Source organism: Anopheles stephensi, chromosome 3, assembly GCF_013141755.1.
Source record: "Anopheles stephensi strain Indian chromosome 3, UCI_ANSTEP_V1.0, whole genome shotgun sequence".
Lineage (NCBI taxonomy): Eukaryota > Metazoa > Arthropoda > Insecta > Diptera > Culicidae > Anopheles > Anopheles stephensi.
In genome coordinates this window covers 14,298,131-14,313,556 of record NC_050203.1, presented here as the reverse complement: position 1 = coordinate 14,313,556, position 15,426 = coordinate 14,298,131, and the positions used below count along the sequence as shown (strand labels likewise).

General features: G+C 49.2%; 1 protein-coding gene across 7 annotated transcripts in view; it reads right to left on the bottom strand.

Moving 5' to 3' along the window:
- Nucleotides 1-15,426, bottom strand: part of LOC118514360 — a 90,016-nt gene that overhangs the window by 40,255 nt on the left and 34,335 nt on the right. For 3 of the 7 annotated variants that reach the window (XM_036061182.1, XM_036061184.1, XM_036061183.1), the window contains exon 1: nucleotides 11,855-14,914. The exons of the other annotated variants lie outside the window; for them this stretch is intronic. In XM_036061182.1, the coding sequence (XP_035917075.1) occupies nucleotides 11,855-14,050 (2,196 nt within the window). In that variant the 5' untranslated portion in view covers nucleotides 14,051-14,914. Of the gene's footprint in view, nucleotides 1-11,854; nucleotides 14,915-15,426 lie in introns of those variants that run through there. 7 annotated transcript variants of the gene reach the window in all.

Sequence of the window (15,426 nt, the reverse complement as noted above, 5' to 3'; positions counted from 1 at the left end):
GGGCCGCTTTTATGAATGCTGTGGCGTTTCTCATGAAATAATCAGCAACACAATAAATGTTACCATCGAAAGTTGGCATTTCCCGTTTTCAGAAATGGTCAATAAAAAGGTACACCGATTAGGCTTATCTCCCCGACCGTCGATGTTTTTTCTTCTCCGCGCTGTGTGTCCGTGTTCGACCACGCAGCAAGAAAGACTCAGCGAACGTTTCCAAGTGGTCTTTGGTTTAGCAAGAGTGGCACTTTTAAGGGGTTTCGTTCGCTTCCACGGATCGTCCGCTGTAAGCCGATTCCATAAATAATTTCGATTCACCGCCGTCTCTTGCGCGTGGTGTCCCCTGTTTTCGGGCGAATCCACCCATCCATCCAACACCTGGCGGGTGAGCAAATTGCGAAAAGTCCACCTCTAAGCACATTTTGCGGTCGAGAGCTCACAATCGCACGGTCTTTGCGTACCGGTGAATGGAAGGGGTCAACTGGGGTCGCCGTTCTTCGGGGCAGAGCAAATCCGGCAGTAAAGGATAAACGCGCGTCTCGCGCGTTTCACGATTGGTATGCATGGAGGAAAGCGTAATACAGAATGGAAAGCGAGGCATAACAATCCATTCAGGTGGAATAAATGTTGGTTGGATGGATGGTGCTGGTGCTGGTACTGCTGCTGCTACTACCTACGTAGTGCAATACTTTTTTCCTGCCTCTGCTATCCTACTCCATCGTACTACCATAGCTCACAATGGATCAACCGTAGAACAAATATCGGAATAAATATAACTTTCTTGTCTGTTTTTGCTTTCCATAAAATAAATCTTTCAGTTGAAATTTCTAGCAAAGTATTGTTCTTTTGATTTTTAACGATTGGTTTGAATTCTGAATAAACGTGTAAATCCCTGTGGCCTCTTCTAATAAAAATATGTTCTAATGGAGACGCCCAGTACTTGTTGTTGAAAATGAGGCGTAGGGCAAACCAAATTCAATGATGTCTCAAATCGACAATTTTCACTGGTAAAACAATTACTGATAACATTTTTCGAAATTCTACCCAATGGTAAAGTTTTGTTGGCAATTAATTCCTCCTTTATTTTCCAATGGAGGCGCCCAGTACTTCTCGTTAGGAAAGAACACAAATTTACCAAAGTTGTTTCAATTCACACATATTTACTGAAAAAAACTATTTAAATGTACATTTTACTAGATCTGACGTAGCTGAAAAGTCCTTGTGGCCACTTTTACCAAATTTCTTTTTTCAATGAAGGCGCCCAGTACTTCGAGGCGGAAATACTGCTAGAAGGATACAAAAACTTAAGAGATGTTTTAATTCCTGCTAAACTAATCAAAAGATTGTTCAAGATGATTGTTATAGGTAACGGGCTTCAATATTTCAAAGAGAATATCTTTGTTTGAAATATTCACCAAGTTTTTTCAAATTTTCATTCCTGTCCGTTCCCACTGTGCTCAATCTAAAGCACTAAAGCAAGTAGAGTTACGCGGGGCCCATTCACGCTTCGCCCCACCAGAAAGGTAAGTTACGAAGGCTTTTGCCCACCGGGTAGTTTTTTGTTCTGGCGTCGAAAATTGTGTTTTACACCGTTGCCATCGTCCACACTTGTGTGTGGACACAACAGCCCTTTGTCTATTTGGCCTTTAATCGCACTTTGTGCTGCGTGTCAAATTGGCGGACACCTTTTTACGCGCGCGCCCTTTCATTTTACGCGAACTGAGTGAAAAAAAAAGATGAAAGGAACAGCGTATGTGTGAGTGTATGTGCAAAAAAGAAACGAAAATTATAAATTAACGTCAGTGATGTCGTCATCAGTGATAGGAACAGGATGGGATTTTTTTTTTTGTTTTTGGCATCCCAGTCATTCTCGATCGTACGGTTGGGAAGGGCCTTTACCCTTCACATCCGTTGAAAAATGTATATTTATACCAAAAGAAGCAACTAGCAGTCACCAAAATACGTCACCAAATACGGCGAAATTATGTTGCGAGGTTGAAGTTTTTTTTGTTGCTCTCCTTCCATTTTGCGTTTTTCACAATAATTTTTCCACCTCTCGTGCTCACAAAAATTTCAATTTGCATCCAACAATACGAAAGCAGATCTCCGTACAACATGCGAGATACCGGATGTGGAGCAACAAAAAGAGAAAAAAAGGCGAAAACCTTGTCCATAGTAAGTGGAAATGAAAAATACGCCTTCCTTTCCTTACCCACCTCAAACACTTGTGAAGCGAATTCGAAAGCAAAGAAAACCCCTTAATGCTTTCTAACCTCGGCGATACATAAAAGAGATCAAGTGGCTGCTATTGCTGCACTGCCCGATAAGCAAATGAGAAGCTACGGGTGGCCCCGGAACGGGGGAACGTAAAGCGGGGTAGTGACAGAGGGAAATTCACACAGACACAGGACACCGACAAAAAACATTCGCCTTAAGGGCTGCCGAAAAAAGGAAAAGCTCGCGCGTAAGTGCACGACACACCGGCAAGTGGCTTCGTGCAAATCGAAATAAATTGATATTTGAAAGCGGAACGATGCACGAAATAGAGTTAGCCGACGTCTTTTTCGAGTGCTTCCCTCGCGTTGCTTTCTTCTTCCTCACTCACAGGGAGACACACATACCGGCACAGTGTACAAAAAAAAGCACGAGCTTACCACGCTAGCACCGAAGATAGCTGGAGAACAACGCACGCTAACCTCACTTCAACCCCCGAAGGTAGGCCACCAATATCTAAGAAATTGAGGCGTTGCTCGTGAACAGAAGCAACCAGCAGCAATGCCGAGAAAAGGAAACTGGTTCATCTCCAGCAACTTCAGCAACACTTGAAGCATTCATTGCCACGAGCCAAGTCAAGTAGCAGGGCAAACCCGTCGTATGCGGGATGTTTCGCGTGTGCTCTTCTCTTGTGCCCAAAACGCGAATGGTGACGATATGGAAAATCATCGTCACGTACACCGGATACCCGACGCTTTGCTTCATTTTAATGCCGTTGGCCCGTACGAACGAATGTGTTAGGAATTTTAGCAACAATCAGCAACTTTTACGCGCGTAAGACGCACAAAGTCAACGGCCGTTTGCTCCCAACCGTGGAACGAATTCGTGCTGTGCCATAAATCGCAAATTTGGCTTCCAACAAAACTCGAAACCCTCGCCCCTCCCGGTACTAGCTTTTGCCTTGTGTCGGTAGCATGGGGTGTCGGCAGTGAGCCTAACGCTGAGGCACACCTCACAGGCTACAGGCACAGACATATGAAGCCCCCCGGGTGGATAGAAGGCGTCGTGGCTGCGCGCAAAATGAGTGTGGTGGTTTTTAAGGGTGCTGTTTGAGGAATGATTTCGGCAAAGTTTTAACGATGCGTAAAATCAAAAATAGCACTCAACGCACGCACACAGGGAAAAGCAACCCCGGGGGATGGTGGGGCGTGAGGGTGCGCGTGTGAGAGAAAACCAATTTTACTTTCGCTCCGATCCGATCCAGACCGCTCACACCGCACGGTGGCGGTGCTTCTGGATCCGGCACTACTTGCCTTGTGGCCGCCATTATTGGATTTAATGTGTGAAGCATCATAAAGCTTTATAACAGCCCCCGGGGCATCGTGGCGTGGCGTGTGCCGAACGGGTGTCGGGTTAAGTTTCCGCAAAGCAATAATGCTAAAATGAGTATTTAACTGGCTGGGCACGGTGAGGGTTATCTATTACACGCTAATACATAAATGTGTGCGGGGGTGGAAGCGTCCTTCCCTCCCCCCCCCCCTGGGAGTAAGTATGTACTATAAAACAATAAAATGATTTTTCTTAACATAAAAGCGCTCAGTGTTGGGTAACAATTTAATTTCGGGGCATAATGGTACTTGTGAAATGGAAGCTTCAATATGCGCCAATTAGAAAAGGGGAATAAATGGGAGGAAGAAGGGATGGTGGAGGAAGCGCTGAGTGGGGATAAAATATTTCTTCCCAAAAGAATATATCCATTTCCCACATTCGAAGAAAATGATTTTCTTTTTGTTTGTTTTCGTGGGCTTTTTGTTTTTTTCTACGCTAGGGTGAGCTTTCCAATTGAACTTTCTAGCTAAAGCTGGGAATTGTGTTGGGAAAACTGAGCAGAGAGAAAAAAAAGGTAACAGAAATAAACGCAAACATGAAACAACGTCTGTAACGAATTGATAAGCATTCGACATTTGAGGCTTTGTGGAAAAGCTGGCGAAAAAGGGAGAGAGAGAGCAAAACTCCCGAAACACACGAACGCCAAATTAAAACTTTGCTTTCGTTCTTCCGTGCCGCTACTTGAACTTTCACCGATCGAGGCCGGCGTGAGCAAAAGGTCGCTTTATCTCTAGCCAAATGTCGATGCTTTTTCGGTGGCCAGAAAAATTTCATTTTCTTCCCAGCTCGCTGGCTTACTTTATCTGGGTGAGAAAGTCTGCAACATGCGTTCAAAGGCAAAATGCGTTCGCTTTCATTTTTCCTACTTTTTCTTTTCTTTTCTTTGTGGGATTTTTTTTCCGGTGTCTTTTTGTTGCAATTGTTGGTTGCTTTTGCAACAACAACAAAAAAAAATCCCACTCCATATTTTAACGCTTACCACCGAGGAAAGCGTTCGTTCCTCCCAAGTGAGATTGTTTAGAAGCAAGATTCGTTGAAGCGAGGGTAGTTTTGGGGGGTGTGAATACGAGGGGAGGCAGGACACTCTAAATTTCCCAACAGCACCGCAAGCGTTCAAAATAGAACACATCCTACGAGAGGAAGAATCTATTTTCCGGTTGCGCACATCCAATGTCTTCATTTCGGGATGTGCTACGTGTTGTGGAGCGTTCTGGGAGAAGTTGGGAGCACGCTCGGCTCTCGGTTTCCCTCGGGGCGGGTAGACGGAACAGTTCCGCAGTTCTCAAATTTCTTCCACTCAATTTCTGACCCTTCTCGAGCTACAGCGAGACAGCCACAGGACAGGGGCACCATGGAGACAGCAAAAACCACCATCGCCACAGGCCCCCGGCGGTCGTGGTTGTTATTGTGGCTTACCGGATTCAGTTTCATTCGAGTGTTTTCCGTAGTGCTTAATTATAGTGAGACCCGGCATCCGAAAAGTCCGGGGTCCAACGGTTCCGGTCCCGGGGAAGTGGTGTTGGGATTGGTGATAGAAAAATAGCCCCGATCTAATGGCGCGATGGGTGTCCGGAAAAGTCACCCAGCAAAGCTGTGGTGTTTTTGCTGAGCAAATAGTATTGCAGCAAAAAGGGAACCGTTGGCTGGATGTGGGGTGGTGTGGAGCAGCAAGACCATATCAATGTCCGGAAAATGACAACAATCTCGAGCGGTGTTCGGGTTGCAAGATGCTGTACTGGCAAACCCTGCTCGTGCCGTTCGAGAATATAATGGGCGTAGGTTTAGAGGCGAAAGCTTTTAAGGCTGACTGCAGACAGGTTTACCCTTGAAGTGTGTTTTAATATATATTGTTGGGTCAAAAGAAGTCCATTCGGTTTGCGTGAGGTTGAAGACTTAAACACCGTAAGAATGAGGTATATAAATAGAAATATACTTTGCGATTTTTTACAGAAAAATGTTGCGAAAGACCTGATAGAAATATCTTTTCACAAAGATCAACCCGAAGAATGGAGCAGGAGGTGACTCCATTCAAAGTCTTGATGTTAATTTATGCGTAATAACATGCGTTATTAGCCTGCGGATGATTAATGATGCGCGAATTCTGTAATTATGGCACTGTTGGTCGCATGTCGCGACTTAATCTTTCCAATTCTTGACAGTAGAATTCGACCTCTATTGTTTGGCCTTTGCGGATAATGTTTCAAAATTAACTATTGCTTTTCAGACCACTAAATGAGGTCAGCTTTCTCTAACCTTATCAAATGGAAAACCTCATTCATTACCAGCTGTCAGTTCATAATATGGAAATGAGTTTAAATGTTATTTCTGCTCTTGCAATAATCTCCTACCATCTGCCATGGGATCCACCTGCTTTCTTTCTGTGTCTTGTACTTCTCTTTTTAATATCCTTTGATGTTCTGCGTGTTAAGATAGTTTCTCTATAGCCAACATTTTATTGGCACCCAAGATGACACCGAAAAACTCATAAATGTTTCGATAGACATCAGTAAAACTTGTTCCTCGGCAGAAGATTTTCCAGTAGCCACGTGGCTTCGATTGCGAACAGGGATGTTGGCTATACACAACTCTGCTACAGTTGCTTCAGGATACATGGTCTGCTACTGCAATGTATGCAAATTTCCCTGTCAATTGCAAAACTCCCGATCCTCCATCAAGCATCACCGGAAGCAGAGATTCGATTAATGTACACAACTCCGTCCAAAGAAGTGTAGAAATGAAATGTCAAAGTACATACGCCAACCGTGCCTTTGAATTGAAAATCAAATCAAACAAGATAACCATCCGCAATTCAACTCGCTGTCCTTCTATTGATGTAGAACTTGCCTCCCAAGTGGATCCCAAATGCAAATCGAGAGATGCTGCAAAACGTCGTCACCTTCCCATTGATGATGATCCATTGTGGGCAGCTATTTACTTCAATATTTGCCACCACACAACAGTGTGTTCGGAGGTCTCGGACAAGAAAAAAAAACAGTCAACAACAAAAAAAGAGGAACCACTCACTTCCAGCCCATCGCTTTACATCTTTTGGGGCGAAAAGTGACGAAGTTTCAAAGTTGAAAAGATGGAGCTCTCGTTTGAAGGAGGGTAAAGCCTGTTAGTGACATCCATCCATCCATCGCTCCATCGCTGGGGCTTGTTTTTTTTGCGCCTGCTTTTGAATCGATTGGCCAATTTTATCTTAAAAGCGAACCAAAGCAAGGGTTCGGTGTGCGTGTGTGTATGTGCGATGTATATCACTTATCACCGTGCTGGAAGGGGTCGTCTTCGGGTGTCTTTGGGGAAGAAATGCGATTAAGAAAAGCTTTAATACGATACAGTCGCAACCTTCGGCGAGCTTTTCAACCCCCACCCCCGGATTCTACCTTCCGGGAATGTAAATCCTTCCAGTGCCGTGCACCGATGTTACGACCGGTGTTTCCGATCGACCCCTGTCACTCAAAAGTTACCGGCACAGGGAAACGATTTCTGCACCTCCGGAGTTGGCTCCTCGGGCGTCGATTGCTTTGAAGCTGTTGAAGCTTCGTTCCACAAATAGTGGCACTGGTGGTAGCCATAAATATCACCGAAAGAAACCTCCGCCCGTTAGGGGATGCAAAAAGATGGATTGGATTGGATGGGTTCTTCCCACCTTGTTGGGTGAAACATGGGTTCCTGACATACCGGGTCAGGACTTGGCGGAGTCCCAACGGCACACCAAAAATGAAACCCAAAGCATCGGAGCCAGGATAGCAAAAAAAAACCCAGCCACCTGATGAGGAATGCGCAACCTCGGGGGCCGATTATTACGATGTGGGAATCAAATTTCGATCGTCAATATGATTCAATTCGCCAATTCGCGCTTGGCGCAGTTAGCTGGAAGCGTTGGGGTTTCTTCCCTTCCTGCTGTCTGGCTCTCCATCTTTCGCCCCTCGTTCGAATCGAATCCAAGAGCCCGGATTTATCATCCTCACTTCCGACGAGGTCAGTGGTCGACGATGGCTGTGGGCGATGATGGGTTTTTCGCCCGGTGCCCAATTTTCGATCGTAATTGCATTACGCAGCGTAGGATTAGAATCGGGGCTACGGGAATGGGGCTACGTTACCTTATCGAATCTTTAAATCTAATTAACAAGTGCGGAGCCCGACCTCGCGGAGGTCGAACATCGAGTACCATCACCTACCTAGAGGAGCAACAAAGCGGGAGAAAAGAGAGAGAGAGAGAGAAAGGGAAAGAGAAAGAGAGAAAAGTGTATAATTAGTAAATGGCTCTACGGTCACATTACGCTACACTAGTGGAGTGATAATTTGGATGTCTCAAAGATGTGCGTCAGAAGTTTTTCCCCGGCGAAAAATTCTAATTGCAACGGGTCAGCGATTCTACGAGCCCCCCGCCCGAAACATAATCGAAGCTAATCAAATTCAAAACATTGAGCACATAGAGCAGCAACAGAATCGCTCGAATCGGTTCGATAACGATGGGAAGAATATCGATGCCGGAGGAGGGGGAAGAAAAGGGATCCACAACAAAGTCGGTGTGGATGAATTAATTCATAGCAGGAAACATTTTCCATCATGCTCAGTCATGCTTTCGCCAGCATCGGCTCAGCCCTGGCTAAGTGATTACGGAATGGACGGAAATAGCTAAGCACAGAACTGAAGTTTCCAAGGAATCACGTAACATCGGTAGCATGGTGTGTACGAAGCGTTGCCCACTCGACGCGCGTACTCATTAGAAATTATTCCAACACGCTCGACAGCTGTTTGATCTGGAGAGCGTAAAATTCCAATCGGAAATGTAATCAGCAGCCGTTTTCGGAACGACTTCTAATTTCCATTCCTTCCGTGCGCGTTCTGCCACTGCTCAGCACTGCTTCACCGCCACAAAGTTTCACAAAACATTGCATATATCCGTATATCCGTACCCGGGCCAGAGTCCTTCGAGTGCCCTCCGAGCCAAGGAGAATGGAGGCACGTGGAGGTCCAGCATCCGTCGAAGCGTCGGGCCTTTTGCCCAGCTGCCGTGCCCGAAACTCATTTGAATTCCGAATTACAATTAGACACGCTGAGGCACGCTTACGCGCACGTTCCAGCAAAAGGGGCAGCCGGCCCAGTAAAAACACATCCAAAACAAGAAGAACCGATCCGGAGCCAAACAACCGGAATCGAAACCCCAAAGCCAACGCCTGTAAGCGAGGCCAACTCTTGGCCTTGCTCCCGATGCGGACGGTCTTCCCATTGGTTGGTAAAACGTTGTAAAATCGTTCCACCGACAAAAAGTCAGTGAAGTTTGGGAGGAGTGGCGGCGGCACTGGAGTGGAGTGGCATTGCTTCTCCCTTCGGCAGTTGGGTGTCTCGCCTTGGATGGTCAAACTATTTCACAGGGAATGAATCTCATGCAAATGATGCAACTGTGCAACAGCTAACCGTGAATCACGGTGATACAGAAATTAGGAAAACAGCAACGGTGACCTTAAAAATCTCTCCAATTGGACAGTGGGAAAGCCTGGTGGTCTTTGGTTTTAAAATCAGAATTAAGGTAATTTCTCTCATGTATTTATAGAATAGATTCCCACTCTACAGTTCTAGATTTTTGGAGGTAAGAAAGGGAAATAAGTGACCTAAAAGTAAAAGTTCTTAAAAAAATTGGAATTTAGAATATTGGAAAGATTGTTAAATCTATTCGATTCAATTCATATGACCAACTGGAGCTGAAGTTAATCTCGGAACTCTTTCAGCTGACGCGAAACCATCCAACAATATATAATTGGAAAACTGACGTGTTAACACATGTTTTACACTTTCAAAGGCAAGTTCTCAACCATCCAGCTAACTGTACGTCCGAAACATTTATAACGAGGCATTATAAACTGAACTCCCACTGTGCAGTTGCATCAGGAAGGCGGGCAGGCAACCTGCCAGCTAGCCTAGAGTGACCAGCAAGACCAACGGACGGACACTACCCGCCCGAAGGTAGTAGCAGTAGTAGCTCGTTTCCTGTTTTACCACGGACCACCGGCAGGATGAGAAACCGGAAAAGTCAGCAAAACGCATCGTAGCAGACGCGCCTGTTGTCCGCATTTCCCGTACACAATGGAACGGGAACGAGGTTGAGGGTGAGAGGGAGGTAGGCTAGTTGTGAGGGGGGGATGGGAGAGTTCCAGTGTCACGGTTCTGGTGTCGAGATAAATGTGTACATTATGCGAACACGTCTCGGTGGTGGGACCGTAGTGTGTTCATCGTACAATGTACCACCAGGTTCACTAGCCGTGTGATGCAACACTTTAGTTTTGAAAAGGGAGGACGACTGCCCGGTTCAACCCAGTCCCGTTACCCTCGGTCACCCGAGCAACCGAAACCGAGATAGCCAGAGCGTTGTCTCGTCGGTGTGAGATAGGGCAGTGTCAGCTTTGCTGTAGCATGGCCGATTTCTCTTTCTCCTGTTTTTCCCGTACGGCACCAGCAGTCGATCTACGTCATCGCTACGAAAACGGAGGCCACCGTGTGCATGCGCCGTACCACGGTGAAGCGTATGACGTAGCTTGGCGTGGTTCGGAGTTTGATAGTTCCACTTGCCAAAGCCACGCGTCTGCCGCGAGCTATTGGGAGGGGGGAAGCTTGGTAGCGAAAATCGGGAAAACGCACTCGCAGCGCCTGTTTGGAACGCGATTTAACGTGGCGTGGCCCATGCTCAAATTATCGACCCCCCACCCAGGGAGGCGATAGCGATGGATCAACGATTTTCGCCGTGGAGTTTTTCGTGCACAAGCACACACACACGGCCGATTTGTGAGGATGAAAACAAAACACAAAAAGAGAGCCTGGATACAAGTACGTAAAATATAACGAGCCTTCGACAGTTCGATCCTCGCGAGGTTTAGCTTGGTCCCGTGAGACATTGCGACAAAAAAAGCAGTGGCAGAACTGGGTTTCTTGATTAGAAAACAGGATGCGAAAATGTTTCGTTACAGAAATCTGTCTCCCATTACATCGCCAAGCAGACGAAGGTAATGGTTCTTGGGTTTCTTGTTTTTTTTTGTTTGTTTGTAGCGTGCCTTACACAAACAACCGACCCATGATAGGAGCACCCGCAGGGCACGGATGGGTTTTATCCTACCCCTTTTTCAACCCGTTCAGTGGGCCACCAACCACCCGTTGGGGGCCCGGCCAACAGCCACACACACAGAGAAGCAGCAGCAGTTACAGCAGTCAAGGTTTTTCCAGGTCGTCGAAGCTTAATTAGCTTCCGGCGAAGTTAATGAAAGGCGAGCTCCGGCTGATGGATACCGTAGGCAAGGGCAGCGTCAGTCGGCCCGGCCCGCAAAAGAACACAAACGCGGCAAGCCTTCCGACCGACCGAGAACCAAGGTCACAACTCACCGGGAGACAAGCTGGGATTGAGTTGTGGTGCAATTTTTGTACGATTAGGGTGAATTAAACTATTTTTAAACCAAGCGGCTCCGTAAGCCTGCCAGAGACCCTAGGAATTCTAGTAAAGAAATAGGCAGCATTATGTGTGTGTGAGTGTGTGAGTGGCTGTTTTTTTTGTGCTGCTGGCTTTTTACAATCAACCGGAAGTTGAGCCGGATGGATCTCCGGGGCAGGGGCAATGTGAAGGGGAAAATATTTGCAAAGCTCTCGAATCGAACCTATCGCAATGCGGCTGATGCGACAACAAAATAGCTTGGCAGCGGGCCTGACTATGGACAGCACAATCGAAGCGATATTGAGCAGAACATCGTTCCAGATCTGGATCCTCCAGGGTTGGGTTTGTTTTTTCTTCTGTCGCTCGCGTATTGCAATCTGAAGTGGCGGCAGAAAAAGAAAATGATGCAAGAAATGGAATAAAAATATAACATATCTTTCCGTACGATTGCATCGACAGTGTGCCAGTGTTGTGTGTGTCCTTCGTGGAAGAGCATCGCAATTGAATTCTCCAACAGGCACACAGGCACACAGACTGGGCCGAATATTGAGCGATGTCCCATTTACATAAAGATGGGCGTTCCTAGAAGGGCGTTCTAGCCATTAGGAGCTAACGAAATTCGGGCCGTCCTACCGATAGCGCAACTTGAATTCAAAAATTTTAGAGCGTTGGAAAAATCGGGATAATGGAGATACCTAATCGCAGACAATCTCAATATAGTTTTTTGTACCTTCTGGACAACCCTGGAAAAAAAAAATTCTTTGGCAAGCCTCACTGATCGCCTGAATATCTGGAATATCGGAGCCTCAAAACAAAAAAGCAACACACTACCTTGCGAAGAAACCGCTCGTTGCAGTCCTTGGCCGTACCGCGCCAATGTCGATGCCGGTACCGCGAGTTCCCAAGCTTGGACGAACCCTTCAGCTCGGCCGCCTCGTTCACAACGCGCCGTATCGTTTGGAACCGGGCCCGATTGCATCGGTGCATCGGCTTCAGTATGGCACCCCGTTCCGGTTCCGATTCCGGCCCGGACTTGTTCGGATCGTCCTCATCGTCCACCCAGGCACTGAGCACACCCTCGACAAAGTTGTACAGCATCTGTATGTTCGGCTGCAACGGAGCCGACCCGGACGGTGTTTCCTGCAGCGGTTGGATCAGCTTCCGGTTTTGGCACACCTCGCGCAGCAAATTTTCCCCAAAGTGTACCGTTTTGTGCCGGCGGCGGCGTGAATTCAGTGACGCCGCGGACAGCGACTTTGTCAGCTTGGAACCGTTCGACCCGGACCCGGACGCGGACGCGGACCGCTTTTTCGACGACTTGAAGGACGAACGGGGCAGTGAGCAGCGGCTTTCTTCGCGCGACAGCCGCCCGGCACCGCGCAGGGCCGGCTGTGGGAGCGGTTGGTGTGACGGTTGCGGCGGGTACATGTAGTTCTCGGCATTTCTTGGCAGTGAGTTGCTCTTCGCCTTGGCGGACGGGCCACCGATCGGTGTGGCACCGATCTGACAGCGCGCATCGGTACAGCGGGGCAGCGAGTTGCACTTGTTGTTACACTCGTAGCACATCGGTCCGCACTTGGGCGTGCTTTTGGGGAGCACACGGGGCAGCGAGGCACACCGGGGCGTATCGTAGTAGCTGGTGGTGGGAGCGGCCGTAGTGGCCATACTCTCCCCCCCACCAAACATGTAACAGTTCGGATCGTCACACAGTGACATCACCGAACAGCTGGGATCGGCACAGCGCGTCAGCGAGGCACTTCGTTCGGCGGACCGGGCATGGGAGCTTCCGTGTGGCATGGAACTCCCGCCGAGCCCTCCACCCTTATGGTACGTCGTTCCCACCGTGGGCTTGTTGAACTGGTTGATATCGCCGACGGTGGCAGAACGCTGCGTCCGGTGCCGCCGGGAGCGCTCCTTCTTGGCGGGCTTGCTCGGCGCCTGAGGCACGAATGTCGATGTCGACGGTTGTGGCTGCTGCAGCTGCGAAGCGGGATACTGGAAGTGGTGTTGCTGTTGCTGATGGAACGGGATCTGTGGCATCGAGTGTTGCCGTACCGTGCTGGTGGTGGTGCTTACGTGTGCTGGTGCTCGATCGCGCGAGTGATAGCGGAAGGTTCGTTCGGGCTTTTGCGGTGCTACGCGCGCTTGGGATTGCGAGTGGATCGGTAGGTCGGACTGAGACGATGTCACTACCTCGCTGGCCGAGTGGCGTAGTTTGCGCTCCCGGTGCCCATGGTCCGTGCGGACTTCCTTGCGCCGAACGTCCGTGCAGCTGGACTGCGTTGGATCGAAGGTGTGCTTCTTGAGCTGACGCAGCGGGTACTGGATCCAGTCGGTAGTCGTTTGCTTGTGGAAGAATTCTTCGTTCGGACCGAGCGAGTGGCGCTTCAGCAGCTTGGCTGTGGACGAACTCGTACCTGGCATGGGAGCACCGGGCAGTGCACTTCGACCCGATCTCGAAGGATCGTAGTGGTGTAGGGTGAGTTCCTCCTTATCCTTACATTTCTTCGTGGCACTCGTTTCTTCGTTCACCTTGCTGAAGATCTGCTGCTTCTTGAGCCACTCGAGTATGTCGTCACGCGTTAGAGCGATCTCTGCCGGTGGTGGCTGCTGCTGCTGTTGTTGCTGAGATACACCCCGCTCGGATGCTCCACCCGACATTTGGCGCTGCAGCGGTTTCTTCGCCAACTGCTGCAGCTGCATCTGAAGCTCTTGTTCTTTCTCGTACTTGAGCTGAGCGTTCTTAGCCTTTTGCAGAAACTCTACACTCTTCTTCAGGGGCAAATTGAGCAACCACTCGGAGATGTCAGATTTGAGCAGCTGCAGATCACTCGGACCGGACGAGTGACGCTGATGTCCGTTGCCGCCCGCACCTTCCTTCCCGTACTCTTCCTCATCTCGCCGAGCAGTGCTAGCATCGACGGAGCGCGATGAATGTCTCTGCTTGAGGTTACGGTCGAAGAATTCCGTTTTGGAGATGGCACCCGTACAGGGCCCAGCTCCAGCGGCTGCCACCGAGGGTAGCATCGGTTCCGACTTGGGCTTCCCGAGGTGCCCATTGGCGAGAGGTAGCTGGACAGGGGCAACGGTCGGTTTGTTAATGTTCCGTGCGTTCGTCTTGTCGGTCGAGGTGGACTTTTCGATCTCGTACTTGTACTGCTGCAGCTGCTCAATCCACTTGATGTCCGCATTGATCTGCTGCAGGAACTTGATCAGTTCCTCGTTCGTAAGCTCCTGACTTTGGCGCGGTGGTGGTGGTGGCGGTAGCTGCTGCTGACCCGTCGAGCTGGAGTAAGCGAGCGATTGGGAGGAGTGCTGCTGTTGGAGTGGCTGATGTTGCCTATGGCCAGTGGTGGATGACTTTGACAGGATACCCTGCAGAGGAGCAGTTCCGATGGCGTTGATGGCACTGGTGGAGGACGACTGAACATTGGAGGAGGCTAAACTTTGCTGCTTCTGCTGTTTTTGTGAGGTGAGAGCTTTCAGATCCTGTAGCTTATACTGCGTGTTGCAGCGACAGACCGGCGTCCGACCGCTCGCTCCTCCTCCTCCGCCGCTTCCTCCACCACCACCACCATCGTCACCTATGGTGGGCTTTTTGGCCGACGCCGTCGTTGTCACGTGGCTGCGGCCGGGCGCTACGGGAGTAATTTGTACGATCACGCAGCAACAGTGTAGCAGTAGGGTGTTGGGTGACTTGCCCGGTGGGTGTTGCTGGTGGTGCTGTTCGCTGTAGAGTGCCCGCCCGTTATCGACCGCCGACCCGTTACAAACGGTGGCCGAATCTTGTGGCTGCTGTTGCTGCTGCTGCTGCTGCTGCTGATCCGTGGAGGTGTATTGCTGTAACGCTGCCAGAATGAGCAACGGTTCGGTGCGTAAGGCGGTGTAGTAGCTTTAAACAACGTGCCGCGGCGTAACGGTCCGCGCCAAAGGCCTCCACCGGTGCTGCGTTCGTGTGCTGCGCCTGCCTGCCAACCGTGCCGAGGGATGGCCGTGTCTGCCCGTACCGTGGCAAAGGGTCCTGCGGGATGATGCAACGGATGTACGTACGGATGCGGTGTGCGGTTGGGTGCGAGAATCTCTTCACTGCCACTGCTGCTCATGTCATAGCACGCTTTTGTTAACTGGTTTGAACAATCGCACTACACTCGGTTCGGTTTGGCCTTCGAAATTTGAGCCACTCACACCACCGCCAACAACGCCAATAGGATGCTCACAATCACACACACACACACCCTTACACTAGAGCCTTTTTACAGCGAGCCCCACAAAAAAGGCTTTGGCATCGTTTGGCAGGCGTGAAGGTGTGTCGTTGTTATGGGGACACCCCTTTTACTTCAGCGGATAAAGGTAGAAGATATCAGACAAAGCACTCACACCACTGGCTACACTTGAGCGGCTGT